A 26,938-nucleotide genomic window follows, 5' to 3' on the forward strand; every position below is an offset into this window, starting at 1 on the left:
CCCTCCCCTCCAAGCCACCCCAGGGCTGTACATAACTCCTCCATCCCCTTGATCACCTTTGTCCATTTAGTGACCACCTCGTAGGCCCGCCCCCTCGGGATCCGAGCCAACCATCCCGCATCACAAACTTTGGTTTGGGGGGACTTCTTTATGTTCGTTTTATTTTTCATTTTGTACAGAGAAATATTCTTTTCAAAAGCGTCTTTTGACTGAAGTAACTTTTCTGGTGCTGTTGTTAACTTGTTCCTTTTTTTAATTTATTTCCCCACCCCAGGCCTTCCCTCCTGGTTCCTACTCACCCTTCTTCCCCCCACCTCCCATCCCATCTGGACCATTTTGTTTCTTTTCTTTCTGTCAGTTTTTGGCTAAATTATCCTCTCTTGCCTGCCCCCTCCACCCCTCCTCCCTTGATTTAAATAGTCACTGCTCACGTAACACATGCACTGTGAAGATTCCAGTATTAATAAAGTTGTACTGTAATGAACACCCCTGCCTCTGCCTGCCTTCCTCCGCTGCTGCTCACCTGCCCCCGCCGCACCCCTGCCTGCACCCCAGCCCTGTCCCATCCCAGATCCCGGCCAAGGAGCTCAGGGCGCTGTGTGGCGTGGGCGGGAGTGGCCAGGTCTTGTGCCGGGACCTAAGCTTTGAATACCTCAGCTCTGTCCCCGCTGGGGGCTGTCCTGGGGCGGCCGGAGGGAGGGAGGGGGCCCAGGAGGCACTGCCCAGGATCAGGCTTGCTGAGGCCCATGCACTAGGGCAGGGCCGGAAGAACTCAATCCCTCAAATACCCTCCACTCCAGGCCCCCTGGCTAAGGCTCCGTCCATCCCAAATCCGAACCCTCAGACCGAGGCCCCAGGGCCGCACCAGCCCGCCCCGACCTCCCGCACTTGGCAGGCTGGAGCTGGAGGGGGAGGCGGTGGAGGGCTCCAGGCCCTCTCCGGGTTCAGTCACCCTCGCAGATGCAAAACAAACCAAACCAAACCAAACAAAGCAGGCGTTTAATAGAAAAAATCAAAGGAACTGGAAGGGCATCCACTGTGGCAAGATGTGGCGCTCGGCTCTGCCCCGCCCCCCGGCCTCACGGAGCTGCGTCTGCCCCACACCCACCAGGCCCAGCTCTCGCCTCCGCAGGCTTGGGGACCTTCAGTGCTGCCTTCAGGCGAGGGACGCAGCCCGGGCGGTGCCAGGAGGGGTGAGAGCTCTGTGCCCCCAGGTCCCCGCAACTCCAGGGGAGACCATGTGAGGCACGGAAGGCAGGAAGCTGAGCCCTTCTCAGGCACAGACTCCCCAAAGGAAACACCCCCTTCCAGGGCTTCCTCTCCAAGGCGGGGGGGTGGGAGGGGGCTCCCCACCACCACCCAGCAAAGTCTCAGGCCCAGCTGAACTCCCATGGGGCCCCTCCAGCCTCCCCACCCAGGTCACCATACAGGCCACGCAGGACAGGAGGCCTCGCTCCGTGTCCCCGGCAGTGTCACTGAGTTGGGGGTCCAGCCTTGGGTCCCGGCGAGCGGGGCAGGGAGGCAGGGGGCTGCTGGGGTGGAGGGTACAGCTGGGCAGCCGCACACTGTGACGACGGGGACTCCTGGCTGTGGGGCTGAGGGCTTGGCACCGCACAGTCCTGCCAGTTCAGGACGGAGCTATGTTTACCTGCAGGAGACAGGAAAAAAAGACTGCAGGACTGATCAGCACCCCCTCGTCCCCAGACCAAGCCACACTGTTCTTGTCCCCATACCCAGGGCCCATCTCGACTTCCAGAAATGGCCTGTATCCCTGGGCAGAGGGCCTGCCCGGGGGAGCCCCAGCTCTGCCCAGTGACTCGGGCCCAGACGCCTGGTGTCCTGCCCCAGCCCCATCCACCCGAGCTCCTTACAGCAAGGGCAGTAGAGCAGCTCCATGACCCGGAAGCAGTTGTCCAGCAGGGCTTTGGGCCGCACCAGCTTCAGGCTCAGCCCCGGGGCACTCAGGAGTGACAGCAGCGCTTCCACCTTGGGGCTGACCTCCACATCCTGGAAGGAGGAAACTGTTAGCACCAAGGGTGAGCGAAGAGACGGCCACGTCCCAGGAGAGCTGTGCCCCCTGGAGGGGCACAGACCACGGAAGAAAGACAAGACTTCTGTGACCAGGAGGCCTGGGCAATTTCTCTCCTCCTTCTTCCTGCAAGTGCCAAGTTTCCTGGGGGGTCCCCCTCGATGCCCCTCACCCAACCACAACACAGACGCTTCTCTTTCTCCATCATCGGTAAAATGACTGCAGGGGGCAGGCGGGACAGGGAGGAGGTCAGGGTGTGCGGAGTTCCTGGCCCCAAGAACACTGTCCTTCAGGATGCAAAGACCCCCACTGACTCCAAGGAAGAAGAGAAAGGACCCTCATGAGGGTCGTATGGTGAGGACAGCAAGGCCAAGGCTCACGGGCAGGGCCAGGTCTCCAGTTCCCAGGTCAGGGGCTTCTCCCCACCATACTTAACAAAAGGAGCACACACGGTGTGGGGAGCCCCACGGACACCGTGGAGAGAAGTCTCTGAGTAGGGGGCAGAGCCGTGGTAGAAGGCATCTCGTAGAAGGAAATGGGGCCCAAGCTGGGGGTAAAGTGTGCTGTGTTGAATTGTGTGTCCCCTCTTCCCCCCAAAAAGCTGTGTCCAAGTCCTAACCCCTGGTACCTGTGAATGTGACCCTATTTGGAAATCGGGTCTTTGCAGATGTAATTAAGGATCTCAGGATGACATCATCCTAGATTTAGGGTGGGCGCTAAATCCAATGACTGGTGTCCTTGTAAGAGAAAGGACACGAGACACAGAGGGAAAGACCACGTGAAGATGGAGGCAGGAGTTGGAGCGATGCTGCCATAAGCCAAGAACAGTAGCAGCCACCAGAAGCTGCAAGAGGTGGGAGGATCCTCCCTAGAGCCTTCGGCGGGAGCGTGGCCCTACCGACACCCTAATTGCAAACATCCAGTCTCAAGAACTGTCACAGAATAATGCCCATTGTTTTAAGCCACCAGTTAGTGGCAATTTGTCACAGCAGCTTGGAGAGAGGAGTGAGGATAGCGGGAGGGAAAGGCGCCCACCCCCACGGCCCACTCCCTCCAGGGGAAACCCCACTGCCCAACGGATGCTGGGCATATTTGGAGCGGGCTATGGGCTACTAACATGGTTAGAAGGAAGCAAGATTTAAAAGCTGGTTAAATCTGAACAACCCCAGTGGGCAGGGCCTCAGCCTACCTGGCAATCTCCTTCCCAGCCCCCAAATGAGCCACTGAGAGCTCTCAGAGCCAGAGACCCTCTTGAGGAAAAACGAGGATGGAGAACTGTGTCTTCCCCAGGTCAGCTCCAACTCACCCTGCCCACGGGCACAAAAGAGCCACCAAGGAATTCCCTGGGTGCCCCGGCCTCCGCCAGAATTGAGAGGGCCTCCCCAAGTTCTAGGCAGCTGCAGAAACAGTTGCTGGCCCCCAAGCCCCGGTATCATCAGAGGCTCACAGCTGGTGCTGGGTGTTCTGGAGGGGCCGTGCCCCAGAAGCTGAGCTGGGCAGCAGGTGGGGGTCCCCAGGGCAGAGCTGGGCTGGGAGAGAGGGGGTGCGGGGGAGGGGTCCCATGGCTCACACATGGCCTGAGTGGGCACACACTGATCCTGTCACCTTACTCTTCAGGTTTTTTTAGAGGACGTATCCCCGAGGCCTGAGATCAACCCTGCTGAGCAGGTGGTTATCAGGCACCTCTTTTATTCTATTATTAAAGTCAGTAGTTTACATTAGAGTTCCCTTTGTGTTGTCTGTTCTATGGGCTTTGACAGACGCAGGATGTGATGTATCTACCATTACAGGGTCACGCAGAAGAGCCGCATCACCCGAAAAAGCCCTTGTGCTCCATCTATTCCTCCCTCTCCCTCCCCGCCAGGAACCTCTCTTTTAGATGTGGAAACAAAGCCAGAGGGACCAGTGACTTGCCCAGGATCACAGCAAGAGTGACAGAACCTGGAAGAGAATCTCAGGGGCATCTCCTGCCCTGCGCCCCCAGCCCACCTCCCAGTCATCTCTGGCCATCTCTTCCTCTCCCCCACTTCTCTCACACCCTTCAGGACATGCTGGACTTTCCATGAGTTTACATCCTCCCTCACACACACACACGCACACACACACACGCGCCCCGCCCACCTACCCACACCCTGCCCAGCTCACCTTGAGGCTCTGCTGGACATCCAGCAGCAAGGTGTGTACCTCCTCCAGGTACTTCCAGGACGGGTGGCCCTCGAGCAGCACCTCCTGCAGCGACTCGGTAGCACTGAGACTTACCCAGACCCACAGATACCGCAGCTCCTGCTGGCTCACCCGGGCCCTCCGCTGCAGGGACAGGAAAATCACTGGAAACCCCAGACTCGGGCCTCTGGGCCTTCCTCCCCCCCCACTCCGACACCCCCACCCCAGGGCTTGCCCTGCATAGGGAGCCGACCATGGGCATCCACTGTGGCCGGCAGGCAACCTCAGGCCTGGGCCAAGGGCGGACTTGCTTGAGGGACCAGGAAAGGCCCCTGGCAACAGGACCTGTCAAGACCAGTGTGCCTCTCAGGCTGGGCCCAGGGGATGTCCCAGGAGGCAGGGGTCTCCCCAGCCCCGGGGGGGGATTCTCACCAGCCTGGTGATGTTGGCCATTCTGAGCACCCCCTCATAAGGCACGCTGACCCTGTAGTTGATGGGGAAGTAGTGTTTCTGGGGAGGCACAAGAACAAACCACGAGGTCATAGTCAGAAATGGCTCAGACAGGCCCCCAACCTCCCAGACAAATCTGATGTGGAGGAGAAAACCCAGGCCCAGCCCTTCGATGGCAGAAGTGGCCCTCTACGGAGAATAGACACTTGGCGCCCCACGGGGGTAAAGACAGCTGTCTCTCCTCGGGGACACAGGGAAGGCTGAAACAAAGCATGTAGTTGCTGTTAAGGCAGAAGTTTCAGGCCGAGAAGCAGTGTGAGAGACACACCACCCCAACAGAAACATACTCTTCAGGGAGTGAGGGAGATTACTTTAAAAGATTACTCTAAAAGTTGTTATAGTGATGGTTGCACAACTCTGCGAATACACTAAAACCCACTGAGTTGTACATTTTAAATGGGTGAATGGTGTGGTATGTGAATTGTGTCTCAATAAAGCCGTTAAAAAAAGACATATAGAGCCATGTGTCAGTGGGCTTCTCCACCCTACAAAAAGAATCCAACATTCTAATTTCTAGGTCCTTATCTCCTCTGCTAATAAGTATCTGGGGTTCCCCGAAAGTTTCCTGGAGTCCATTTCTGAGTCACAGAATGTGTGCCACGTGGAGGTGGGATCAAAGGTCAGATCAAGGTGTGGAGGTCCCTAGGGACGGATGGCGGGAGAGGGACAGTAAGTGCAGACAAGGCGTTTGGGTGTGTGTGGTGAAGGAAGGGGCCATGGTAGGCTCAGGGCTGACACAGGTCCAAGGAGGGACCCTGAATGTCCAGATCCCTACGCCCAGTGAGCCAAGGGGCCTGGGAAGAGGGACACAGCAGGTGCCCACCCACATGGTTACCATGTATTGAAGGCGGTTCCTGTACTGCAGCTTGTCCCGCAGAAAGCCGGTGATGGCGCACTCCTCGCTCTGGGTCAAGGGCCACACCTCCAAACCCTCATTCCCCAATGCCATGCCAAGGAGGATCCCCAAATCTGCGGACCACACCCAACAGAACACATGAGCAACACTGCCCGGGTGTGCAAAGCTGTGCACAACTGTCCTCCCTTTCCCCCAGTCACAAGTCCTCATGGGAGGGGCTGCGGGGAGGGGACACAGAACCTCCAGGAGCCCTTCCCACCACCCAGAATGCTTTTCCTGGGGTCTGGGCTCCAGGGCAGCAAAGCCAGGCAAGCAGGAGCCGTCCAGCCCGTCCACCCCCACCCCTGGCCAGCAGAGCCCCCCTGGAGGCACACCCTGGGGTTGGTCTCCAGTCTCCTCCCCACTCCTGCCCCACCCCCACGGGGCAGGCACAACCTCCCATCCAGGGCAAGCTTAGTCCCTCTTCTAGCACTGACATATTTTCAAAGCCTCTTGATGTATTTTCTATCAGGGGATTCAGATGTGGATTCTAGTTCCAACTCTACCAATGACTCTTGGGTGACCAAAGCCAATTTTCTTCCCTGCTCTATCTGACCTCGGCATCTCTCTCAGTTAGACGCACCAGCCGGTCTGTAGCGGCCCTTCCAGTTTGCTCATTCTGGGATGCTAAGCGAATCTCACTCAGGCTGTTTTTCTTCCATGCCAATAAACTAGCTGCAGCCTTCCGCACGTTACTAGCCTTCACACTAGGAGTCGCTGTGACTTCAAAAACAGCCCGTGATATCCACGTAACTGAACAGACTCACAAAAAGTATCTGAGGGAATTTGCAACAAATATGAACAAGGGTTAAGTCAATCAGAGCAGAAAGAATAACATATACATGGGCAAGAGATGTATCCAAAAAATCGACCTCACTAATAAAAATAAATTCACATTAAAACAATCAGAGGCCGTGCTTCACCTATCGAAATGGAAAGTGGGTTTTTTTAATTGTTTATTTTATTTTAATAACACTTGGTGCTGGCAAAGTAGTGAAGCAGGGGCTCTCATCCTGGAAAGCAATTTCTCAATGTTTGTTATTAATGGACTTAATAATGTCCACATCCTTCGACCCGCTGAGCCTTAAAAATGTCCACACCCTCTGACCTATTAAACTCATTTCTAGGAATAAATCTGAAGGAAAACCAAAAAGAGAGACATAACCAAAAGATGTGTGGACAAAGACTTCCATTGTAGCATTATTTTATAATAGTGAAAATCCGTAAATGGCCTAGATGTTCAATAATAATGAATGTAGGCAATAAAAATCACGCTGGCAAAAAAAGCTTATGATATGTTCACATGATAAGAAAAATACTTATGCTTAGTGAGGTTTAAAAAAGCATGATTCAACACTCCTTATCTGGGTATACAGTATAACTTGGATTTTGTTCATTATATAAATGTGTGTGTAGAAAATGTGGAAAGAAGTGTACCATATCGCTATGGGAGATTTTTATGTTCTTTATATTTTCATAGGACATATTTTATATTCTACAATCAATATCTACAGGTATTATTGTTATAGTCAAAAGCAATATTTTATTTTCTTTTCTTTCTTTCTTTCTTTTTCTTTCCCGCACCCCCCCCCCCCCGCCCCGCCCCAAATAGCCAGGCAGGCTGAGTCACCGCCTTGGTCCACCCCCGGTCATGAGTAGGAATTACTGACTGGACTTTCCCCACGCACCCCTCTGGCACTTAGGAAGACTTTTGCTCTGAAATGCTCACTGGTCTGGGCCTGCTCCCCATCACTTCCCCACCTCCTTCTCAGTCCTGCTGCCATGCCTCTGCTCCTGCTGGGCCCCTCACCAGGAGCGCCCTCAGGTCTGCCTAAGCGCTGTGCCCATCTGGGCTGCAGCTCACCAGCCCTTCCTCTCGCCGAAGTCTGACAACCACGTTTTTTGCAAGGTTGCAAATCTGCAACCCATCTTTCACCTCCACTCTCTCTCTTCCCACGCGCTCTCCTCAGTATTTGGACACAAGAACAGATAAACACAGACTGAACCAGTGTTTCTGCGCGCTTTCTGTCTTGTCTCTAATTGTTAACCCTCTCAGCTTGGCACCCCTGCAGGTCAAGATCATTCCTGCATCAGGTGTTTTGCTCCTATTCTGCCCCTGCCCTGGGTATCCTCTCACTGCAGACCTCTTTCAAGGTCTCCCCAAGACTTCTTCCCTCCCCAGACTCTCCCTTGCCCACACCAGCCCCCACCAATCCCCGTCTCTAGCATCATCTGTCCAACTCACTCATGATCTTGACCAGACAACTTAGCCCTTAGTGTGTGAATACATAATGCTGTTAACCACAGCACAGTCTTGTTTACTGAGTGCTGTGGGGGTTCACCTCGAGCAGGGAAATGGGAGCGTGCGTCTGAATCTCCTGGAGAGCTGGTAAAGGCCCAGAGAGCCAGCCCGCCCCACAGTGTCTGATTCAGCAGGTCTGGGGTGGGGCCAGAGAATCTGCATGTCGAACAAGTTCCCAAGGAAAGCTGATGCTGCTGGTCTGGGAACCGCACTTTGAGAACCATTGACCCAGAGTGACAGTTGTAAAAATCTGTATCTCTGTCCACACTGAATCTTCTTTCCCACGTGGAAGTCACCCACTGGCTGCCCACTCCACCCTCCAAGTCCTACCCCACACGCCCTTATCTGAGTCCTGGTCAGGGGCCTTCGGGGCCTGGCAACTGTGGGCTCATACAGGGAACTTACAGAGCCTCCGTGCCTCCCAGCCTGGCACACACGGGCTGCCCTGGAAACCCTGTCCATCCATGATCTGCCTTCTCCCAAACTTAGACTTCCTCCTAGTCTGCAACCCGACTACCGTTTCCAACTTTAAGCTTCTTTCCTGCTGCCTCCACCCCGAGAAATAGGCCAGCAAACAGGTGACTAGGCAGGGACAGCACGCTGTAGCCTCACGGCTGCTCTGCACCCTGGGAGCCCTGCAGCCAGTGCAACCCTGACCCTGGTCAGGAGGCCCGTCTTGCCCCCGCTTCCTCCAGAGGTAAGAGGCCCACAAGACACAAGAGGAGGCTGAAGAAAGAGCAGCTGCCCTTTGTACAGTCACAAATGGGGCTACCACCCCCACCTCCAGCGACCAAATCTGAGCCTGTGTAGGGGGTTGAAAAGCATCCCCTCATAATTCATGTTCACCCAGAACCTCAGACGCCATCTTATTTGGAGATAGGGTCTTTGCAAATACAATCAAGTTAAGGATCCTCAGATGAATCATCCTGGATTTAGGGTGGGCCCTAAATCCAATGACTGGTGTCCTTATAAGAAGAGGTGAGGACACCGAGACACGCAGAGGGAGAGCAGACTGGAGTGACACTGCCACAAGCCAAGGAGCACTGGGAGCCACCAGAAGCTGGATAAGGCAGGAAGGATCCTCCCCTAGAGCCTACAGAGGGAGTGTGGCCTCGCTTGATTTCAGACTTCTGGCCTCCAGAGCTGCGACAGAATAAATTTCTGCTGTTTTAAGCCAAGTTGGTGGCAATGTGTTACGGCAGCCAATCTTCTCCAGCACCCCGGGCCCTCTGCAAGCCCCTGATCTGCATCCACACCCTCTCCCTCACGCCACAGCCAATCCTTGCCAAGTCCTGCGATCCACCCTCCCCTCCACCATGCCTTCTCATCCTCACTTCCGTCTCTGGAACTGGCCCTCATTACTTCCTGCCCAGAAGGTGTGACAGCGACTCTTGCAAGCACCGCAGGATTGCTCTTCCGAAAGCAGAGTAACTCCAAACCTCCACCCCAGGTCACGAACGTTCCAGGGCTCCCTGTTATCTCACGAATTAGGAACTTTTCACCCTGGCTTCCAAGGCCTGAGCCACCTGAGCCCAAACCAGCCTTCCAGGCTGGCTTCTTACTGTCCCACTGCTGAGCCCTTGCTCATGCTGTTCCCTCTACCTGGAACACTGTCCTCACCTCCCCATGTCTACCTGTGTGGACACCGCCCACCTTCAAGACCATTTCAAGCAGCACCTCACCCACGCTGCTTCTCCTGCTCCTCATGACCTGGAAGCTTCCAGAACACTGGGCCTGAGTCCTTTCGCTGTTCTGAATGTTCTGACCCTTTGCAGTGTCCCTCCACAAGGGCCAGGGTGGACTCAACTCCTCTGGAGTCCCTCAAAGGATCAAACTCTGGACCTTCTCCTAACTCTGTGCCAGGCACTGGGACAAAGGCACAAGGCAGCCCAGGTCCTTGTCGCCATGGCAGTAACTCTCCAGTGGGCACGTGGGAGGCACCAGAAAAATATGTTGAATTTGAGTCAGTTAAGTTGCATCTTGGAGTCTGGAGGGATCTTGGTCTGGCCTCCCACCAGCAGGCTTGAGAAGCTTCTAGATTCTTTTTTTTCTGTCCTCATTTCAACTTATTTTCTTTTTGACAACAACAGTGTTCTCTTTCTGCCTTATAATTTTGTTCTTTATGGAGGGAGGGTCAGAGGGAGCAGGCTGCCTTCCCCAGGCACCTGGGTGCACTTCTCCCGTGGGTCTTGGGGCCCAGACTTCCACAATCCCCACCCCCAGTGGGCCACACCCAGAGAGGCCAGAAATCACCTCCATCTCCACTGTACTCCCCAGCGCCAATGAGTCTAAGAAGATGAAATGCTGCCACCTACCCCCAGTGCCTGCCCTGTCCCCATGACCACCCACAGACTGTGCCCACCCAGCCTAAGACTCGCACTCACCATGCCCATCTGACCTGGGGTCACCTGGAGACAGGGCAGAGGGCAGCCGTGGGAGTCCCCGAGGGTGCCTGTGGTTAAGCTGGGAAGCATCTCAACGTCTCATCAGCAAGAATGACCCAGTTGCCATGGTTACGGCAGAGCCTGGCTCCGGGCCAAGGCCTCCTCAAGGCGGTCTCCATGGACCCCCCCAGTACTCACAGCGTAGCCAGGCGAATCCCCGGGGCATGGTGGTATGCTGGGTCCCCCAGAGAGCAGAGGCGGTGTCCCCGGCGGTGTGTCTATCCACAGAGGCCCGAGTGGGGCCTACATGGCCTCGGGTCAGCAGAGGTGGCCCAAAGTCAGGGAGGGCTGGCCACGGAGGGGTCCGGCAGGGGGCGGCAGGTGCTCCTGGGGCAGCACCCGCCCTTATCTGCCTAGCAGTGCGGAGGGCAGCCAGCGGGCGGCTGCTGCGCGTCCCATGGCAGCCAGGACCTGGCCTGAGACAGCGGCCTCGGGGTCTTCCCGCCCGAGCGGGAGGAGAGAGTCCCCAGCAGGCCCCTTGGAATCTGGGGCTGGGTTGTGCTGTCTCTGATTTCCTCGTCTGCAGCTGCTCAGTGTGAAATCTGGCTCTGGAAAGAGAAAGGAGGAGAGAAAGCGATTATGTAAGAGCCGTGCTGCCACTCAGCCGTCAGTCGCAGGCACCGAGAGCCTACGGTGCTCGCTGCATCCACGCCAGGCTGGACCCCGGGAAAGGCCGGAGGCGCACAGCCCTGCCCTGGCGGCTGGCCACTCAGGGACACAAAAATGACTCCAGAATGTCCAAAGGGCACGCCAGCCCAGGAGCTAGTTACAATGACACGGGCTGGCAGCCATGGGCCCAAACTAAAGCAGGACCAAGTACCGAATGGGCAGTGTGGGCTAAGCCAAGGAGCCTCCCGAAGGAGGAGAGACTGCAGGTACTCGAATGACTCGGGCTGCAGCAGGGTGTAAAACAGCAGCAGGTTACTCACGCCCCCACTCACCTGCAGGCTTAGTCCCATTCCCATGTTACCGCAAATCCGCTTCCCTCTTAATAAGGCTGCCAGGTGAAATACCAAACAAATTTACCCAGTTAAATTTTAATTTCAGAAAGACAACACATAGTTTTTAGTACAATTATGTCACCAATACTTTTCTAGTATAAGTATGTCCCAAATATTATGTGGGACATACTTATACTAAAATTATATTCATTGTTTATCTGTAATTCCAAATTAACCGGGAATCTTGTATTTTTATTTGTTATTTTGGCAACTCTATGATAATAATGGAATAGCTCTTTCCAAGTGCTTGCTATGTGCTAGGCCTAGGGCTAAGGCCTTTATATCCATTAAATCCTTGCAACAATTTTATGGGACCATAAAATCTCATTTTATCAATAAGAAAATCAAAGCCCAGAAAGGTTAAGACACTTGTCCAAGGTCACATAGCTTGGAGGAAGCGCTACAGGAATTCAAACTTGGCCTGCTGGTGGCCACTCCGGCCAGCCGACAGCCACATGAGAGTTAGGAAGTCCTTACCAGCTGGGCATGGGGTTGGCTCACAGTCATCTGTCCCTCACTGGACTCTGCAAGGTACAGGCTGTTTGCTGTTCCCATTTTGCAGATGAGGAAATTGAGGTTCTGAGAGGCTGAGTTGGCTGGTGACAGATCTGGCTCTGAATCCAGTCTCTGACTCAGTTCTCTTCCATCCCTTTGCCCTCTCCTTGTTTCCCTGCTGGTCGGGCGAAATGGCCACAGGTTGATGGCCCCAGGGGAAAGTAGGTGTGATTTGGTGGTCTTCTCCATTGTGGCATCCACGGCATCACCATAGAATATACTGGAAGTTCTGGCTCTTACCCTCGGAGGTTCCTAGCAGGCAGGCAGGGCCTCACCCAGGGAACGTGGATGTTCCCATTCACCCCTTGTGTGAGGTCACCCCTGGATCCCAGCTCCTCCTCTGACCCACCCTGCAATTTCCCTGCTGTTACAAGTTACCACAAACACGAATCTAACTGAAACTTTTTGTTGTCGTTACTTTGGGTTTTCTCAGGTTTACTGAGGTATAATTTACATACAATAAAATTCATCTTTTTTACTGTATAATTTTATGAGTTTTGACAAATTCACAAAGCCCTGTAACCAATACAATAATCAGGATATAAAACATTTCCATCCACCCAGAAAATTCCCTCCTGCCACTCTAGTCAAGCCCTCCTCCACCCCCAGCCCCAGGCAACAACACATCTGTGTTCTGTCCAGAGGATTGCCTTTCCCAGAACCCCATCAAAATGCGTCCACAGCGTGCAGCTTTCTGTGTCCGCTCCTTGCACTTAGCATTCTGCACCTGGGATTCAGCCAGGTGGTTGCATGAGCTAGTGATTTGTTCCTTTTTCTCACTGAGTAGTATTCCACTATGTAGATGGATCACTGTTTGTCTATCCACCAGCTGAAGGGCATCTGAGTTTTTTCCAGTTTTTGATCACTATGAATAAAGCCACGACAAGCCTCTGTGTACAGGTTTTGGTGTGGACAGACGTTTCCATCTCTCTTGGGCCTATCTATAACCTGGAGGCATCGTGCTCCACAGCCCTTCAGAACATCTCGGCTCTGCGTGCTGCCCACAGGGGCCCAGGCAATGGTATCCTGTCCTGTCCTGCTCCCACCGGCTGGAGTGTCCCTCAGCCCAGACCTCCCCACACACCAGAATCAGGCTCTGCGCCCTGTCCACACCCCACAAAATTCTCTTGGCAGCCTCTTCACTCAGAAATCTCCTGGAAAGGTCCCCAGTGCTGAACCCCACCACACACCCTGGACCACCAGACCCTGATGGAGAAAGTGAGAAATGGGGTCCCGGTCACCTTCATGCCACATCACAGAGTCCTGAACCTGGGCACCATCTGTGGTCCCACCCCCTGAGCCCCACAGAAACGGGAGAAATGTGTGAAAGCAAAGAAAGACACAAAGTGGGAGTTACCTGATGACACTGGAGCCAGAGCCTGGGGGCGGGGCACAGAGGAAAGCAGGCTGCTCACAGAGCCCCCCAAACAGAGGGCCCCTCCTTGGCAAATGAGGCCTGAGAGTAATCCACCTAAAAGAGTGGCCTTGCCCATCCCCGGAGAGCCCAGGGCCTCTCTCTCCCCTCCTCTCTCTCTCTGGTGGGGATGGGGGAGGGTGAAGAGTTTGAAAATATGCCTCTCCCACCCACCCTGACTCTACCCCTGGGGCTTGCATGGAGCAGTCATTAGGAATCTCACACAGGGAAAAGTTGTGCAAGAAAGTACAAGTTGGAGTATTATTCTGCACAGTTCAATTGTGAAGAGCATTTTCAAAGTCACAGTGGCAAGTAAAAAGTGAACATTGATGGAATCATTACATAAGGATCCTGGGAGGACAAGGAGCTGGGGAGGTGCAGGTGTGTGGGGAGAGAAGTGGGTGACAAGGAGTAAGTCTTCCACGGTGGGAAGTCAACAGATAATGCCTCAAATGAAGAAGCAGCCAGACGAGCATGCTATTTAGAAGGATAAAAAATATATATTGCTTAAAAAAAAATAAAAAACTTGAAAGTCCTGTCTCTGGGCAGCAGGAAATGGGGAGAAGTGGGCAGAGAGAGGCCTGCTGTCATTCATAACAGTGTCATATTAAAAGATTTGATTCTTTAATTCAGGTGCAGGTATAACTTTGATTTAAAAAATAAAACTAAATTTCGTAAAAAGGCATTTCTGTGCTGCATTGTGTCGCGATGTCTGTCCAGGTCCGGCAGCAAGGACCTGCTCCCCTGGGACTTGCACTGCTCCCTCCTTTCCAAAGCCACCTGCTCTGGCTCCTCCCTGCCCAGCCTGAGAACCTCGATGGCTCGCCCTCCCCAGGGACGGAGCTGTGGAACCCGAATTGGAATCCAGTGGTTGAGCTCTGGAGCCCGTGCCCCAGCCTGAGGAGGAGACACTGTTCTATATTCAGAACACACACAGCTCAAGTACCCACTCTATCAGCTGCCACAAACCATCCCAACATACAGCGGCTGAAAACAACAATCATTTATGACTTTTCACAAATCTATAGGTTGGCTGGGTCTTGGCTGATCTAGGCTGGGCTCACTGGCTGGTGGGTGGGCCAGGTGCTGGCTGGTCTAGGTTGGCCTCAGCTGGGATCACATCTCCAGCAGGCTAGCCTAGGTTTGTTCTCATGCCATTGTTCCAAGAAAGGGAGCAAATGAGTCAACGCCCCTTAAGGCTGAGGCGCAAAACAATCACACCATCACTTCCACCTCATTTTATTGGCCAAAGCAGATTGGGGGTGAGGGGTAGGGAATAGACTCTACTTGATGGAAAGAGCTGCAAAATATCATTGCAAAGGGCATAGATGGGGATGTGTGCAAAAAATTGAGGCCAGTTTTGCAACCAATCTATTACACCTACCCAGAGAATTCTTCTCCCCAAAGCAGCGGGGCCTGACCTGAGGCCCAGGGGACAGAGCATTGGACCACCTGCTCCAGCCTGACCACTTGTCTGTAAGCAGGGCAGGGTCACAAGGGCCTCAGAGACATTCCATGCAACCCCCACATCCTAGAGATGAGGAAACGGGCTGTGAGGGAGGGCGCTGGCCCAAGGCCGCACGCCTAACTTCATCCTCCTCCTGTGAATCAAGCCACTCTGCCCTTTGAGAATTCTCGGAGGGACAACAACCAGCAGCCACGAGGAGTGAGTGACAGATGCTCTATACAAGGAGGAGGTGAAAGACAAATAGGACTGAGTTTAGGCCATAGAAAAAGAGAGACAAACAAAAGCAGAAACAGGAATGCTTTATTCGGGTTAATTTCATCAGCCCAGGATCTATATTCCTGAGTGACATTTTACCCACCACCTCTGTTCTACAGTGGAAAGAGGATTCTAACCTGGGGAACATGAATAACACAGGACCCACTCGGCCACATCTCAAAAGTCAGTCTGGGGGCCAGCCCCGTAGCGTAGCGGTTAAGTCCACACGCTCTGCTGCTGGCGGCCCGGGTTGGGATCCCGGGCGCATACCGACACATCGCTTGTCAGGCCATGCTGTGGCGGTGTCGCACATAAAGTGGAGGAAGATTGGCACGGATTTTAGCTCAGGGCCAGTCTTCCTCAGCAAAAAGAGGAGGATTGGCATGGATGTTAGCTCAGGGCTGATCTTCCTCACAAAAAAAAAAAAAAGTCAGTCTCCTTCAGAGAGGTGGGCTGGGTCAGACTCTGGCTGGCACCCTGTAGTCCCACTCAGCACAAGTCCAATCTGTACCCTTTGTATCTGGGCTCCGCCGTGTGACTTGCTGTGACCAATGGGACTTGCTTGTGCCTGAGGGCTTGTCCTCTCCTGCTGCTGGGAAGGCTTTGAATCATGTAAACAACTCCTGGCTAGCTCCTAAAGAAGCCATGGCTGGGCCGGCCCGGTGGCGCAAGCGGTTAAGTGCGCGCACTCCACTGCGGCGGCCCAGGCTTCGCCGGTTCGGATCCCAGGCGCTCACCAACGCACTGCTTGGCAAGCCATGCTGTGGCAGCGTCCCATATAAAGCGGAGGAAGATGGGCATGGATGTTAGCCCAGGGCCAGTCTTCCTCAGCAAAAAAAAAGAAGAAGAAGAGGATTGGCAGATGTTAGCACAGGGCTGATTTCCTCACAAAAAAAAAAAAAAAAAAGAAGCCACGGCTGAGGCCCCAGGCTTTTGAGTGAAGCCATCCTAGACCATCTGGCCCCAGTCAAGGCAGCCCAGAATCCCAGCCAACCCACAGATTCAGGAGAAATAATCGATGTTTGTTTATTTTAAACCACTAAGTTTGAGAGTAGTTTGCCACACAGCAAACACTAACTGATACAGCATGGAAGTACACCATCTCTGCAAACGCCCTGCACAGAGCCGGATCAATTCTAACCCAAAGCATTTTCTGGGAGTCGTTCAGGTGGCTTCTCTCCTCAGAATGAAGCCCAGTTCCAGATCAGGAGGCCTTCGGGGGCAAAGGTGGGCTGTCACTGCCCCAGGGCCAGCTCAGAATCTTCTGTTGGAAGATGAACTTTCCGGGATTCAGTATTAATCAAGACTCTTTTTTTCTCTCTGCCATATTTGATTTATTTTTTGAAACTTTTTACTATAGAAATTGTTAAACAAACCCAAACAAGGCAGAATAGTCTAATGGACCCCATATAGCCATTGCTCAGCTTCAAAAATTATCAATATTCTGTCATCCTCCAATTTTTTTCCCTAGAGTATTTTAAAGCAAATTCCAGACACGCCATTTTACCAGTATGTAACGATTTTTTTAAAAATATAATCACTTTACTATTATTGCACATTCCCAAATCAATAATTCCTTATATCATCTAATACAGAATCCATGTCCAATTTTCCCTGGTTGTTTTTAAAATGTCTTTTTTTTAAGTTGTTTTGTTTGAACCAAGAGCCCAACAAGGTAGTGTATATAGTGCCCTTGAATGATGTGTCTCTCATGTCTTTTTTCCTTTATTTTTTTTTAATTAAGATACAATTCACATGCCATAAAATTCACCATTTTAAAGTGTACAATTCAGTGGGTTTTTTTTTTAGTATATTCACAAAGTTGTGCAATAATCACCACAATCTAATTCCAGAACATTTTCATCACCTCAAAAATAAACTCTGTATTCATTAGCAGTCACTGTTTATTTCCTCTTCCTCTCAGCCCCTGACAACCACTAATCTGCTTTCTATCTCTATGGATTTGCCTACTCTGGACATTTCCTATAAATGCAGTCATACGGTATGTGGGCCTTTATGACTGACCTCTTGCACTTAGCTTAACGTTTGCAGGGTTCATTCATCTTCTGGCATGTTATCAACTGAATGTCTGTGTCCCCCAAAATTCATATGTTGAAGCCCTAACCCCCAGTGTGACGGTATTTGAAAATGGGAGCTTTGGGAGGTAATTAGAGTTAGATGAGGTCATGAAGGTGGGGCCCTCATGACAGGATTAGTGCCCTGATAAGAAGAGACACCAGAGAGCTTGCTCTCTCTCTCCGTGCTCCCACAGAGAAGGGGTCACGTGAGCACACGGTGAGAAGGCGGCCCTCTGCAAGCCAATCAGAGAATCTGCACCAGAAACGACCATCGCTGGCACCCTGATCTCGGACTTCCAGCCTCCAGAAGTGTAAAAAAATAAATTTCTGTTGTCAAGCCACCCAACCTATGGCATTTTATTATGGCAGCCCGAGCAGACTAAGACAGAACACCTATCAGTACTTCATTCCTTTTTTTTCCCAAAGGGTCAAAACATTTTATTCTCTTTTTTTTTTAAAGATTTTATTTATTTTATTTTTTCCCCTCAAAGCCCCAGTGGATAGTTGTATGTCGTAGCTGCACATCCTTCTAGTTGCTGTATGTGGGACTCGGCCTCAGGATGAACGGAGAAGTGGTGCCTCGATGCGCACCCGGGATCCGAACCCGGGCCACCAGCATCGCAGCGCGCGCACTTAACCACCAAGCCACAGGGCTGGCCCTCATTTTATTCTCTTAATTTTTTTTTTCTTTTTTAATAAAGTTAAACAGTAAAACAAAACTTCACGAGCTGCCTCCCCGTTCACCCCCCACCTTCCTCCCCTACCTGCAGCCTGGGTGCTGGCTCCCTTTCTGTCACCCCACTCACAAAGACACGGGGCATCCAACTGAGAAAGCAAAACCGCTCTAAGTATGTGGAGACATGACGAAGGGAGGAGGTGAATTGTGTCCACGTTCAAGGTGAAACTGACAAGTCTGCATTTGCTGGGTTCTGGATGGTTTCCTTTCATTAGCCAAATTGGAAAAAGAAATTCCCTGAACCAGATGCGTCAAAGCTGAAGCCCCCAGGACCGCCAAAGAATGCCTTGCAGATACTGTTGGCATCAAAATCACCCATATTCGTGCCCTCCTCATCTAGGTCCTATCCACTGTCATAGCGAGTCTTTTTCTTGGGATCAGAGAGGATGGTAAAAGCTTCTCTGACTTCCTTGAACTTTTTCTCCTCCTCCTTCTGAACTTCGGCACTGGCTCCACTGTGCTCATCTGAATGGAGCACCAAGGCCTGTTTCCGATCAGCTTTCTTCATCTTGTCCTCAGAGGCCTCCACGTTCACTCCCAGAATCTTGTAGCAACCTTTCCTCTCTTCAGTTCCAGCTCTGCATTTTTTAGGAGCTGTTTATGTCCTTACGTTTTCTCCGTCTGATACACTTTTTCATAGGCCCGCACTGCTTCTTCATACTGTTCTGTGTCCGTGCAACACTGAGCTCTTCTCAAGGAGGCTTCTATGCAAGCGTCATGAGCTTCACTGCATCTGTGCAGTCTTTCATTGCATCATCGCGTTTCCGAAGCTTGGAATTAACCGTACCCCGATTACATCAGAGTTTAGCATTTGTTTTTCTATTGTTGGGGTCTATCCCCAGGGCTTCTGTGTACAGTTCATGTGCTAGCTTGTAATTTCCTTCTTTAAATGCTTCATTCCCATCTTCTTTCTTTGCTTTAAGTGCTTTAGCCTTTCTGCAAGCAATGCAGGCCTTCTCTGGTCAGGACCCATCCTGAGAGCCTGAACTGCCTTCTCAATGAGATCTTCAGAATAAAGGCAGAGTCCTCGTACATTCGGAGCACCCACATTGGTGAAATCCATTCGTACAATGACACTGGCCACAGACTGTGCTTCTGGACAATAACCCAGCATTGCTAAATATTCTGCTTTGAGGATTTTGAAGCAACAGGAGGCAGGGGCAAATTCTAGGGTATGGTCCACGCAGAAAATAACCTTCTGAAAATCTCGCTTCTCAAAATCCGTTTCTGCTATTTTCTCCTAGCTTATGACTGCATTAGCATTCTTGAAATCCTGTTGGGCCTGAGCATTTTTGTGACCCAGTTCTAGGGTTCTCTGAAAACTGTGACATGCCGCCTAGAGATAGGTGTCATTTGCCCTCTCGTAGATGTCCCTGGACAAAATTGTCATCCAACCTCACTGACGGCTGTGCATCTCCGAGCTTCCCAGGACCTTCCGAGCATCATCTAGGTGGCTGCTCAATTCCCATAATAGCCAGCGTTTTTAGGACACACATCTATGGCTTTTGTATAATGGTTATAAGCTTGACTGTAATCTTCACTGGTTCCCTCTTGGCTTCTTTGTGGTGGAGCAGCTCTGGCTCAGTCACCACCATTATCACACCGCACTCCACGGCAGCTGCCATGGTACTGCTGGGACCAGTACTTCATTCCTTTTTATTGTCAAATAATATTCCATTGTATGAATATACTGCATTTTCTTTATCCATTCATCAGTTGATGGACATTTGGGTTGTTTCCGTTCTTTGGCTATTATGAATAATACTGCTATGAACATTCACGTACAAGTTTTTTGTGTGGACATATGCTTTCAATCTCTTGGGTATACTCCTAGGAAAGGGCTTGCTGGGTCATATGGTTACTCTGTGTTTAACTTTTTGAGGAACTGTCAATCTGTTTTCCAAAGCACCTGCCCCATTTTATAACCCCATCAGCAGTGTTTGAGGGTTCTGACTTCTCTAGATTCTCCCCAACTCTCATCTGACTTTTTGATTATATGCATCCTAGTGGGTGAGATACCTAGTGATATCTTATTGTGGTTTTGACTTGCATTTTCCTGATGACTAATGACGTTGAGCATCTTTTCACGTGTTTACAGGTCATTTATATATCTTCTTTGGAGAAATGCCTATTCAAATCCTTGCCCATTTTCAATTAGTTTATCTTTTTATTTTTGAGTTGAGTGAGAGTTCTTTATATATTCTGGGTACTAACCTCTTATCAGATATATGATTTGTAAATATTTTCTCCCATTTTGTGGGTTGTCTTCTCACTTTCTTGATAGTGTCCCTTGATGCACAAAAGATTTTAAGTTTGATGAAGCCCAATTTATCTTTTTTTTTTTCTTGGTTGCTTGTGCTTTGATGTCATATCTAAGAAACTGTTGTCTAACCCAAAGTCACAAATATTTAAACATGTTTTATTCTAAGAGTTTTATAGCTTTAGGTCTTTGATTCATTTGGAGTTTTTTTTTGTTTTTTGTTGTTTTTTTTTTGTGAGGAAACCAGCCCTGAGCTAACATCTGCCAATCCTCCTCTTTTTCTGCTGAGGAAGACTGGCCCTGGGCTAACATCTGTGCCCATCTTCCTCTACTTTATATGGGACGCCGCCACAGCATGGCTTTCCAAGCAGTGTGTCAGTGTGCGCCCAGGATCCAAACCGGCGAACCCCGGGCCGCTGCAGTGGAGCGCGCGCACTTAACCACTTGCACCACCGGGCCGGCCCCTGGAGTTTTTTTGGGTATGGCGTGAGGTAAGAGCCCCGCTTCTTTCTTTTGCATGTGGCTATCCAGTTGTCCCAGCTCCATTTTTGGAAAAGACTACTCTTTCCTCCGTTGAATGGTCTTGGCACTCTCACCAAAAATCAATTGACTATAGATGTACACAGACAGATATGGATTTATTTCTGGATTCTCAGTTCTATTCCATTGACCTATATTTCTATCCTATGCCAACACCACACTGTCTTGATTTCTGTAGCTTTGTAGTAAGTCTTGAACTCTTAGACATTTAATCTTTACTAATTTACTTTCCCTTTTTGTTATTATTGAAGAAACTGGGTCACTTGTCCTGTAGACTTTCCACATTCTGGATTTGGCTGATTGAATCCTTGGAATGTCATTTAACATATTTATCTCTGAATTTTTAATACTTAGATCAAGAAGCTTCACTGGGCTCAGGTATAATTTTCATAAGAGGTGTTGTGTTACATCAGGAGGCATGGAACATCTGCTTGTCCCACTTTATTGAGCTAAAATGTCATGTTCTTTCTCCCTAATCCATCCACTATTAAGTTCTCTATAAACTTTTTACCTTTCATCAGACACTGATGATTATAGCCTGGATCCAGTATTTCATTAGGTGGTTGACTTTCTGATTCTATCTTTCCCTCTGCATTTATTACTGTGATTCTTCTATAATGTAGAAATTTCCCTCTTCATCTCTTTTCTTATCTTAAAGTTTTGTTTGTGTAGAAAAAGCAGGATAAAATTTGATTCTTTCTCTTTAATTACTAGCTTTCAGAATGAGTTGTTCCCTAGCATCCTCCAAAGGTAATTAATGATGATTTTTCAGTACCATTCTGGATTCATTAATTTTTTTTTTTCCTGAGGAAAATTAGCCTTGAGCTAACATTTGTTGCCGGTTTTCCTCTACTTTATATGTGGGTTGCCACCACAGTGTGGCTGACAAGTGGTGTAGGTCTGTGCCTGGGATCTGAACCCGTGAACCCGGGCCGTTGAAGCGGAGTGTGCTGAACTTAACCACTAGGCCACAGGGCCAGCCCCTGAATTCACTAATTTCTTAATTTACATATTTCAGTCCATTGAAGTTACTTTTAAGTCAGGTTTATTGAGGAATAATTGATGTACACTAAAGTTCACCCTCTTTAAGTGTTCGGTTTGATGAGTTTCAACAAATATAAACACCAACATGTTATTCAAAGTATAGAACATTTCTATCACTCCGAAAAGTTCCCTTGGGTCTCTTTGCAGTCAATCCCCTTCCCCACCCCACACTTCTGGCAATCACTAATGTAATTTCTGTTCCTAGAGTTTTATTTTTTCCAGAATATTCTATAAATGGAATCACACAGTATGTTGCCACTTCTGTCCTGTCTTCTTTCACTTAGCAAATGCATTGGGGATTCATGCATGTTGCTGAGTGTATCAGTGGTCTGTTCCTTTTACTACTGAGTTAGGACACCATTGTACCGCACTGTTTATCCATTCATCAGTTGACGGACATTTGAGGTGCTTCCAGGTTTCTGCAATTCTGAATAAAGCTGCCACATACATTTGCATACAGGTCTTTCTGTGGACATATGTTTTATTGCTCTTAGGTAAGTACCTAGGAATGAGTTGCTGGGTCATATGACAGCTAGAGATTTAACAATAAAATTACCAAGCTGTTTTCCAAAGTGGCTGTTTGTTACTCTTTATGATATTCAAATTATTTCATCATTTGGCTAATGGGAGCTCTTTCCACTAGGTTGCTATCCTGTTGACATCACTCCAGTGTGTTCAATAGGTTCCTTGCTTTCAGACATGACAGGAGGTTCAAGGTTCATCTTGTACATTTTCTGCCTCAGACTCAAAATCAGCTACTTTTCCAAGGAACTTTTTAATGGGAAATGGTACTTAGAAACCGCAGCCTGAACACTGGGGTGCTCATTACTACCCAGTTATCAGTGTTTATAGGCTTTTTCAGGCGGACAGACCTAGCAAAATTCATATTTTTCAGAATAGAAAAATAAATCATTAACTTGTAGATAAATCATCAGAATTATAAGGTTTTTAATGTCTTTATATTATTTGCATCTCTTTTGTCTTGTGCTGAAAATCTTGTTTCCTAAATGACACTTAAGATAACTATTTGTTTTATCCTTCTATATATATAGTAGTTTCAAAATAGTAACATTAATATTAAAACTTAACAATAAGACAAGTCTCTGCAGTTTAAGATTTCTTTGTGGTTCTTTTTATCTTAGGATATATTCCCACTTGGAATGTATAGTCAAAAGACCATGCATTTCCATTTGTTTCTTATTTTTAGGAATTTTTTTTAATATTTATGTTTTAATTATCCAAAACACATAATTCCAAAGTAAAAACTATAAAAAGTATGTTCAGAAAGGTCTAGCTTCTAGTCCCCATCTTTCTCCCCCATCTCTTTCCTCTCTCTAATAATACTAATAGTAAAAAAAAAAATGTATTTGTTTTTGGTTTATCCTTGCATTGTTTATATTTTAAAATAGAAGCATATTTTCATAGTTCCTTTCTTTTTGCCTACAAAAGGTAGCATATTGCATGCATTGTTTTGTACCTTGCTTTTTTAAAACTTATTTTAAAATACAACACAGATACAGATTAACATAAAACAAATGTACAGTTTAATGAATCATTATAAGACAATCACACCTTATAACTACCACCCAATCAAGAAATAGAAACTGGCCAGCCACCCCAGAAGCTCCTTGATGAGCCCCATCCCAATCACAGATCCCCCAAAAAGTAACCACCATCCTGACCATTAGAGCAGTTACCTTGTTGGGTTTCTTGATGGTTTTATCAACCAGCTGGGCATCCCTAGTCACTATAGTTTAGTTTTTAGCTTTGTCTACTTTTTATTTTTTTATTTTTATTTTTTAAAGATTTATTTATTTATTTTTCCCCCCAAAGCCCCAGTAGATAGTGCAGGTCATAGCTGCACATCCTTCTAGTTGCTGCATGTGGGACGCGGCCTCAGCATGGCCGGAGAAGAAGTGCATCGGTGCTCGCCCAGGATCCGAACCCGGGCCGCCAGCAGCGGAGCATGCGCACTTAACCGCTAAGCCATGGGGCCGGCCCCATTTGTCTACTTTTTAAATTTCATGTATCTTTTAAGTCTCTTTTAATAGACGAGATTTCCCCCCATCCCATTCTTTCCCTTACAATTCATCTGTTGAAGAACCCAGGATACTTGCCCTGTAGAGTATCCCAGTCTAGACTTTGCTGACTGCACACTCATGGTGCAAATCAACACATTGCTATGTCCTCTGTTTCCGCACATTGGCGGTTGGGTCAGACTCAACCTCAAATTCTTTCTCATGACTATAGGTGGTGCTGGGTTCTTTCAACAGGAGGCATGTAACGTCTGGTTTTCACTCTTTTCTGATGTTGGCAGCCATGATCCCTAATGCCTACATCCATTAATTCATCAAAGGTTGCTAAGTCTGATCAAGCCTTTTCCCATGAGGCAAGCAGAGGCAGTAGCAGATCAGCAGCTTTGCCAAGATGTCTGATGTGAATGAAATATTGTGCTTTCCTCTCACATCTGACCCCTCTGTGAAATCAGAAATGCTCCAGGCCTGTGTGGTTTGTTCTCCAATGTCTGCTTCTCAGACAAGGATTGGGTGGGATCCAGACATGCACTGCCTTTGCCCTTGTGATCCAAAGTCACCTGAACAATTTTATCAAGTAAGACCCACTCCGGGGTCCAGGGACCAAATGCTCGAAGCAAGCAGAATAGTCTGGCAGGTGCTGCATGTATGCGATCAGTGTCAGCATATCTTGGAGGCCTGGCGGCCACACCAGATCCTTAAGACATCTCCCAAGCTGGAGTATTGCCTTGGGTGAAACAAAACAAAACCTGCCCAGTGCTACAGATGACAGAAACACTGAAACAGGAAACTGCATTACTCAGCACTTCCTTAGAGCCAGGAGCCTGGCACACTATTTGGGCCACATCTATATAGTATATTGAGATATATTTCTCTACATTCACTCACCTTTTTACTTAAATTTATTTGTAAAGAAAACTTTATAACACTTTCATTAAGAGAAAAACAATTCTCACTTTCCAAAATGAGAAGGAAACTTCAAGGAATGCGAAATAATGGAATTAAATTCTAGTGAGAAAGCTTTGCCTGCTGAGGGCTCTGAGCTAGGGATCTGCTCTCTCTTTTTGGAAAAGGGAGGTTAGGAGGGTTAGAGAGGTGTTTAAAACATATTAGCGCCAGACTGAGTCTTTCTCCTAGAGTAGTTCTCAACCAGGAGGTGGATTTGGTCCCCCAGGTGACATTTCGAGGGATACTTTGGTTTGCCACAACTGGGGTTGAGGGTTCTACAGGCATCTGGTGGGCAGAGGTCAGGGATGCCGTAAACATTCTACAGTGCACAGGGCAGCTCCCTACAACAAAGAATTTTCCAGCCCCAAATACCAGTAGTGCTGAGGCTGAGAAACCCTGCCCTAGAGAACTAAGAAGGGTTGAAAAAGAACTGAAAAGTGACTTCCTCACTCTGGGATTCGATGTTATTCAATGCAGGATCCAGGTACCATGTAACACCAGCCAACAATAACCAGGGCTACACGACCCACACTTAGAGAAAACCGTCTAAATGATGCGATGTCATAGAAGCAAGGGTGACACCAGCCACTGGCACTAAAAGAACGTAGTCATCAGAAGGCTCATCTCAGAGAGGCCCACAGACCCAGCGACTAGTCACTGTACTGGATGCCGCGCTTATAGTCAACATTTATTAAGCATCTACTATGTGCTGGGAACTAGTAAATCGTGATTCTAGTAAGAGGCACATAGGCCAGTGGGGAAGGCAAGGAACTAAATAAATGAGTAGGAAACAGTATCATGGGAGAGTGTGTGTGGCTGAAGGGAAGATGAGAAACCACCCATTAGGGAACCGGGGGCGAGTGGGGGTTGGAAGGCAGGAAAGTTTTCCCAGGGAAGACGATGATTCCAGTTCTTAACCCTCCCAAGGAGCTCCCTCTGGTTAGAAGCTGGGCTAATTCAAAATCAATGCATGGCTTCTGGCCGAGTGCACAGATCCAAACACATTTAACACTAATGTGTAGTATGTATTTATGGATCCATAAATATACCCTAAAATAATTTTAAAGAAAAAAAAGCCGTACGCCTGGAATATCCATTGCATTGCTGTTTACACTTGAAGAAAGAAAACGGGAAACAACCTCAATGCCAAACCACAGGAAAGCAGTTAGCATAATCTTAGAACTAATTGCTGTTTATCAAGAGTTCACCGCGCGCGCCAACGGCTTTACATCCAGTGTAACAAAACGATTACATCTTTATCTCTTGTAGCAACTGTGAGAATTAACCCTCCCATTCTCCGAGAAAAGGCAGACTCATAGAAGACAGAAGGGAGTCTTTTCAACCAATGCCGGGGGAACTATTGGACATCTTTATACAAGAAAAAATTACACGTAACCCATACCCCACACCATGCATAAAAATAACTTGAAATGGATCATAGACTTAATTGAAAAGCCTAAAACTATAAAAATTCTAGAAGAAAATCTTTGCAGCTTTGAGTTGAGCGAAATTGTTCTTAGATATGACACCAAAAGCACAAACCATAAAAAAAAAAAATGGTGGTGGGGGAGAAGCGACAGGAACAAGTTAAAATAACATTATATTATCAGATTATTCATTTTTATGGTTATCATCTATTTATGGCAAGTGATGTGGATCTCCCATTTATAGCAGCGATATAAAGTTTCCTTTTTAAATAAATTTGGTCAGATTTCTAAAAGGTGAATAACCCTAAGGAAAAAATGTGCAGGTAAGATACAGACTCTGAAGAGGTGAAGATTCTCTTCTTACCTCAGGCTCCTCATCTATAAAATGGGTTTGGTACAAAATTCCAGCCTCAAAGGGTGATATGAGGATTTACTGAGTTTCTATAAATAGAAAGCTTAGGACTTGAGCTGGCATATGGTGCACAGTAGCTCAGTATTGACTATTATTATTATTCACTATTATAAATAGCAGTAAAGATGGATTTTGGAAAACATGCCTTCTCTTTTATTTTTGAATGATTTCCTTTATTGCTGTTGGTTTTATACCATCAATAGAGATTTGTGAGGAAAATACTTACTTGATTGTGAAAGAAAGAAAGGAACACAGTGTGGAACTAGTCACATGAGACCCTTGAACACTCTAAACAGCTCCTACTTTAAGAAAGTTGCTGATGTCCTAGTGAAGGACTCTGACCTCCTGCTCTGACCTCCAACCTCTGACCTCCAATAAGCAAGGAGATTCAAGAGTAGAAGAATAGAGTGTGGAAGGTCCACAC

General features: G+C 48.8%; 1 protein-coding gene and 1 pseudogene across 1 annotated transcript in view; both read right to left on the reverse strand.

Moving 5' to 3' along the window:
• Nucleotides 1–982: 982 nt before the first annotated feature.
• Nucleotides 983–26,938, reverse strand: part of IL34 (interleukin 34) — a 53,605-nt gene continuing 27,649 nt past the window's right edge. The window contains exons 2-7 of the mRNA XM_058528237.1: nucleotides 10,482–10,891; nucleotides 5,538–5,671; nucleotides 4,625–4,702; nucleotides 4,175–4,336; nucleotides 1,872–2,007; nucleotides 983–1,648 (exon numbers count right to left, since the gene is read on the reverse strand). Coding sequence (XP_058384220.1) covers nucleotides 1,473–1,648; nucleotides 1,872–2,007; nucleotides 4,175–4,336; nucleotides 4,625–4,702; nucleotides 5,538–5,671; nucleotides 10,482–10,509 — 714 coding nt within the window. The 5' untranslated portion in view covers nucleotides 10,510–10,891 and the 3' untranslated portion in view covers nucleotides 983–1,472. The remainder of the gene's footprint in view (nucleotides 1,649–1,871; nucleotides 2,008–4,174; nucleotides 4,337–4,624; nucleotides 4,703–5,537; nucleotides 5,672–10,481; nucleotides 10,892–26,938) is intronic.
• Nucleotides 18,062–19,475, reverse strand: LOC131396184 (dnaJ homolog subfamily C member 7-like; annotated as a pseudogene).

This window comes from Diceros bicornis, chromosome 32, assembly GCF_020826845.1.
Source record: "Diceros bicornis minor isolate mBicDic1 chromosome 32, mDicBic1.mat.cur, whole genome shotgun sequence".
NCBI lineage: Eukaryota > Metazoa > Chordata > Mammalia > Perissodactyla > Rhinocerotidae > Diceros > Diceros bicornis.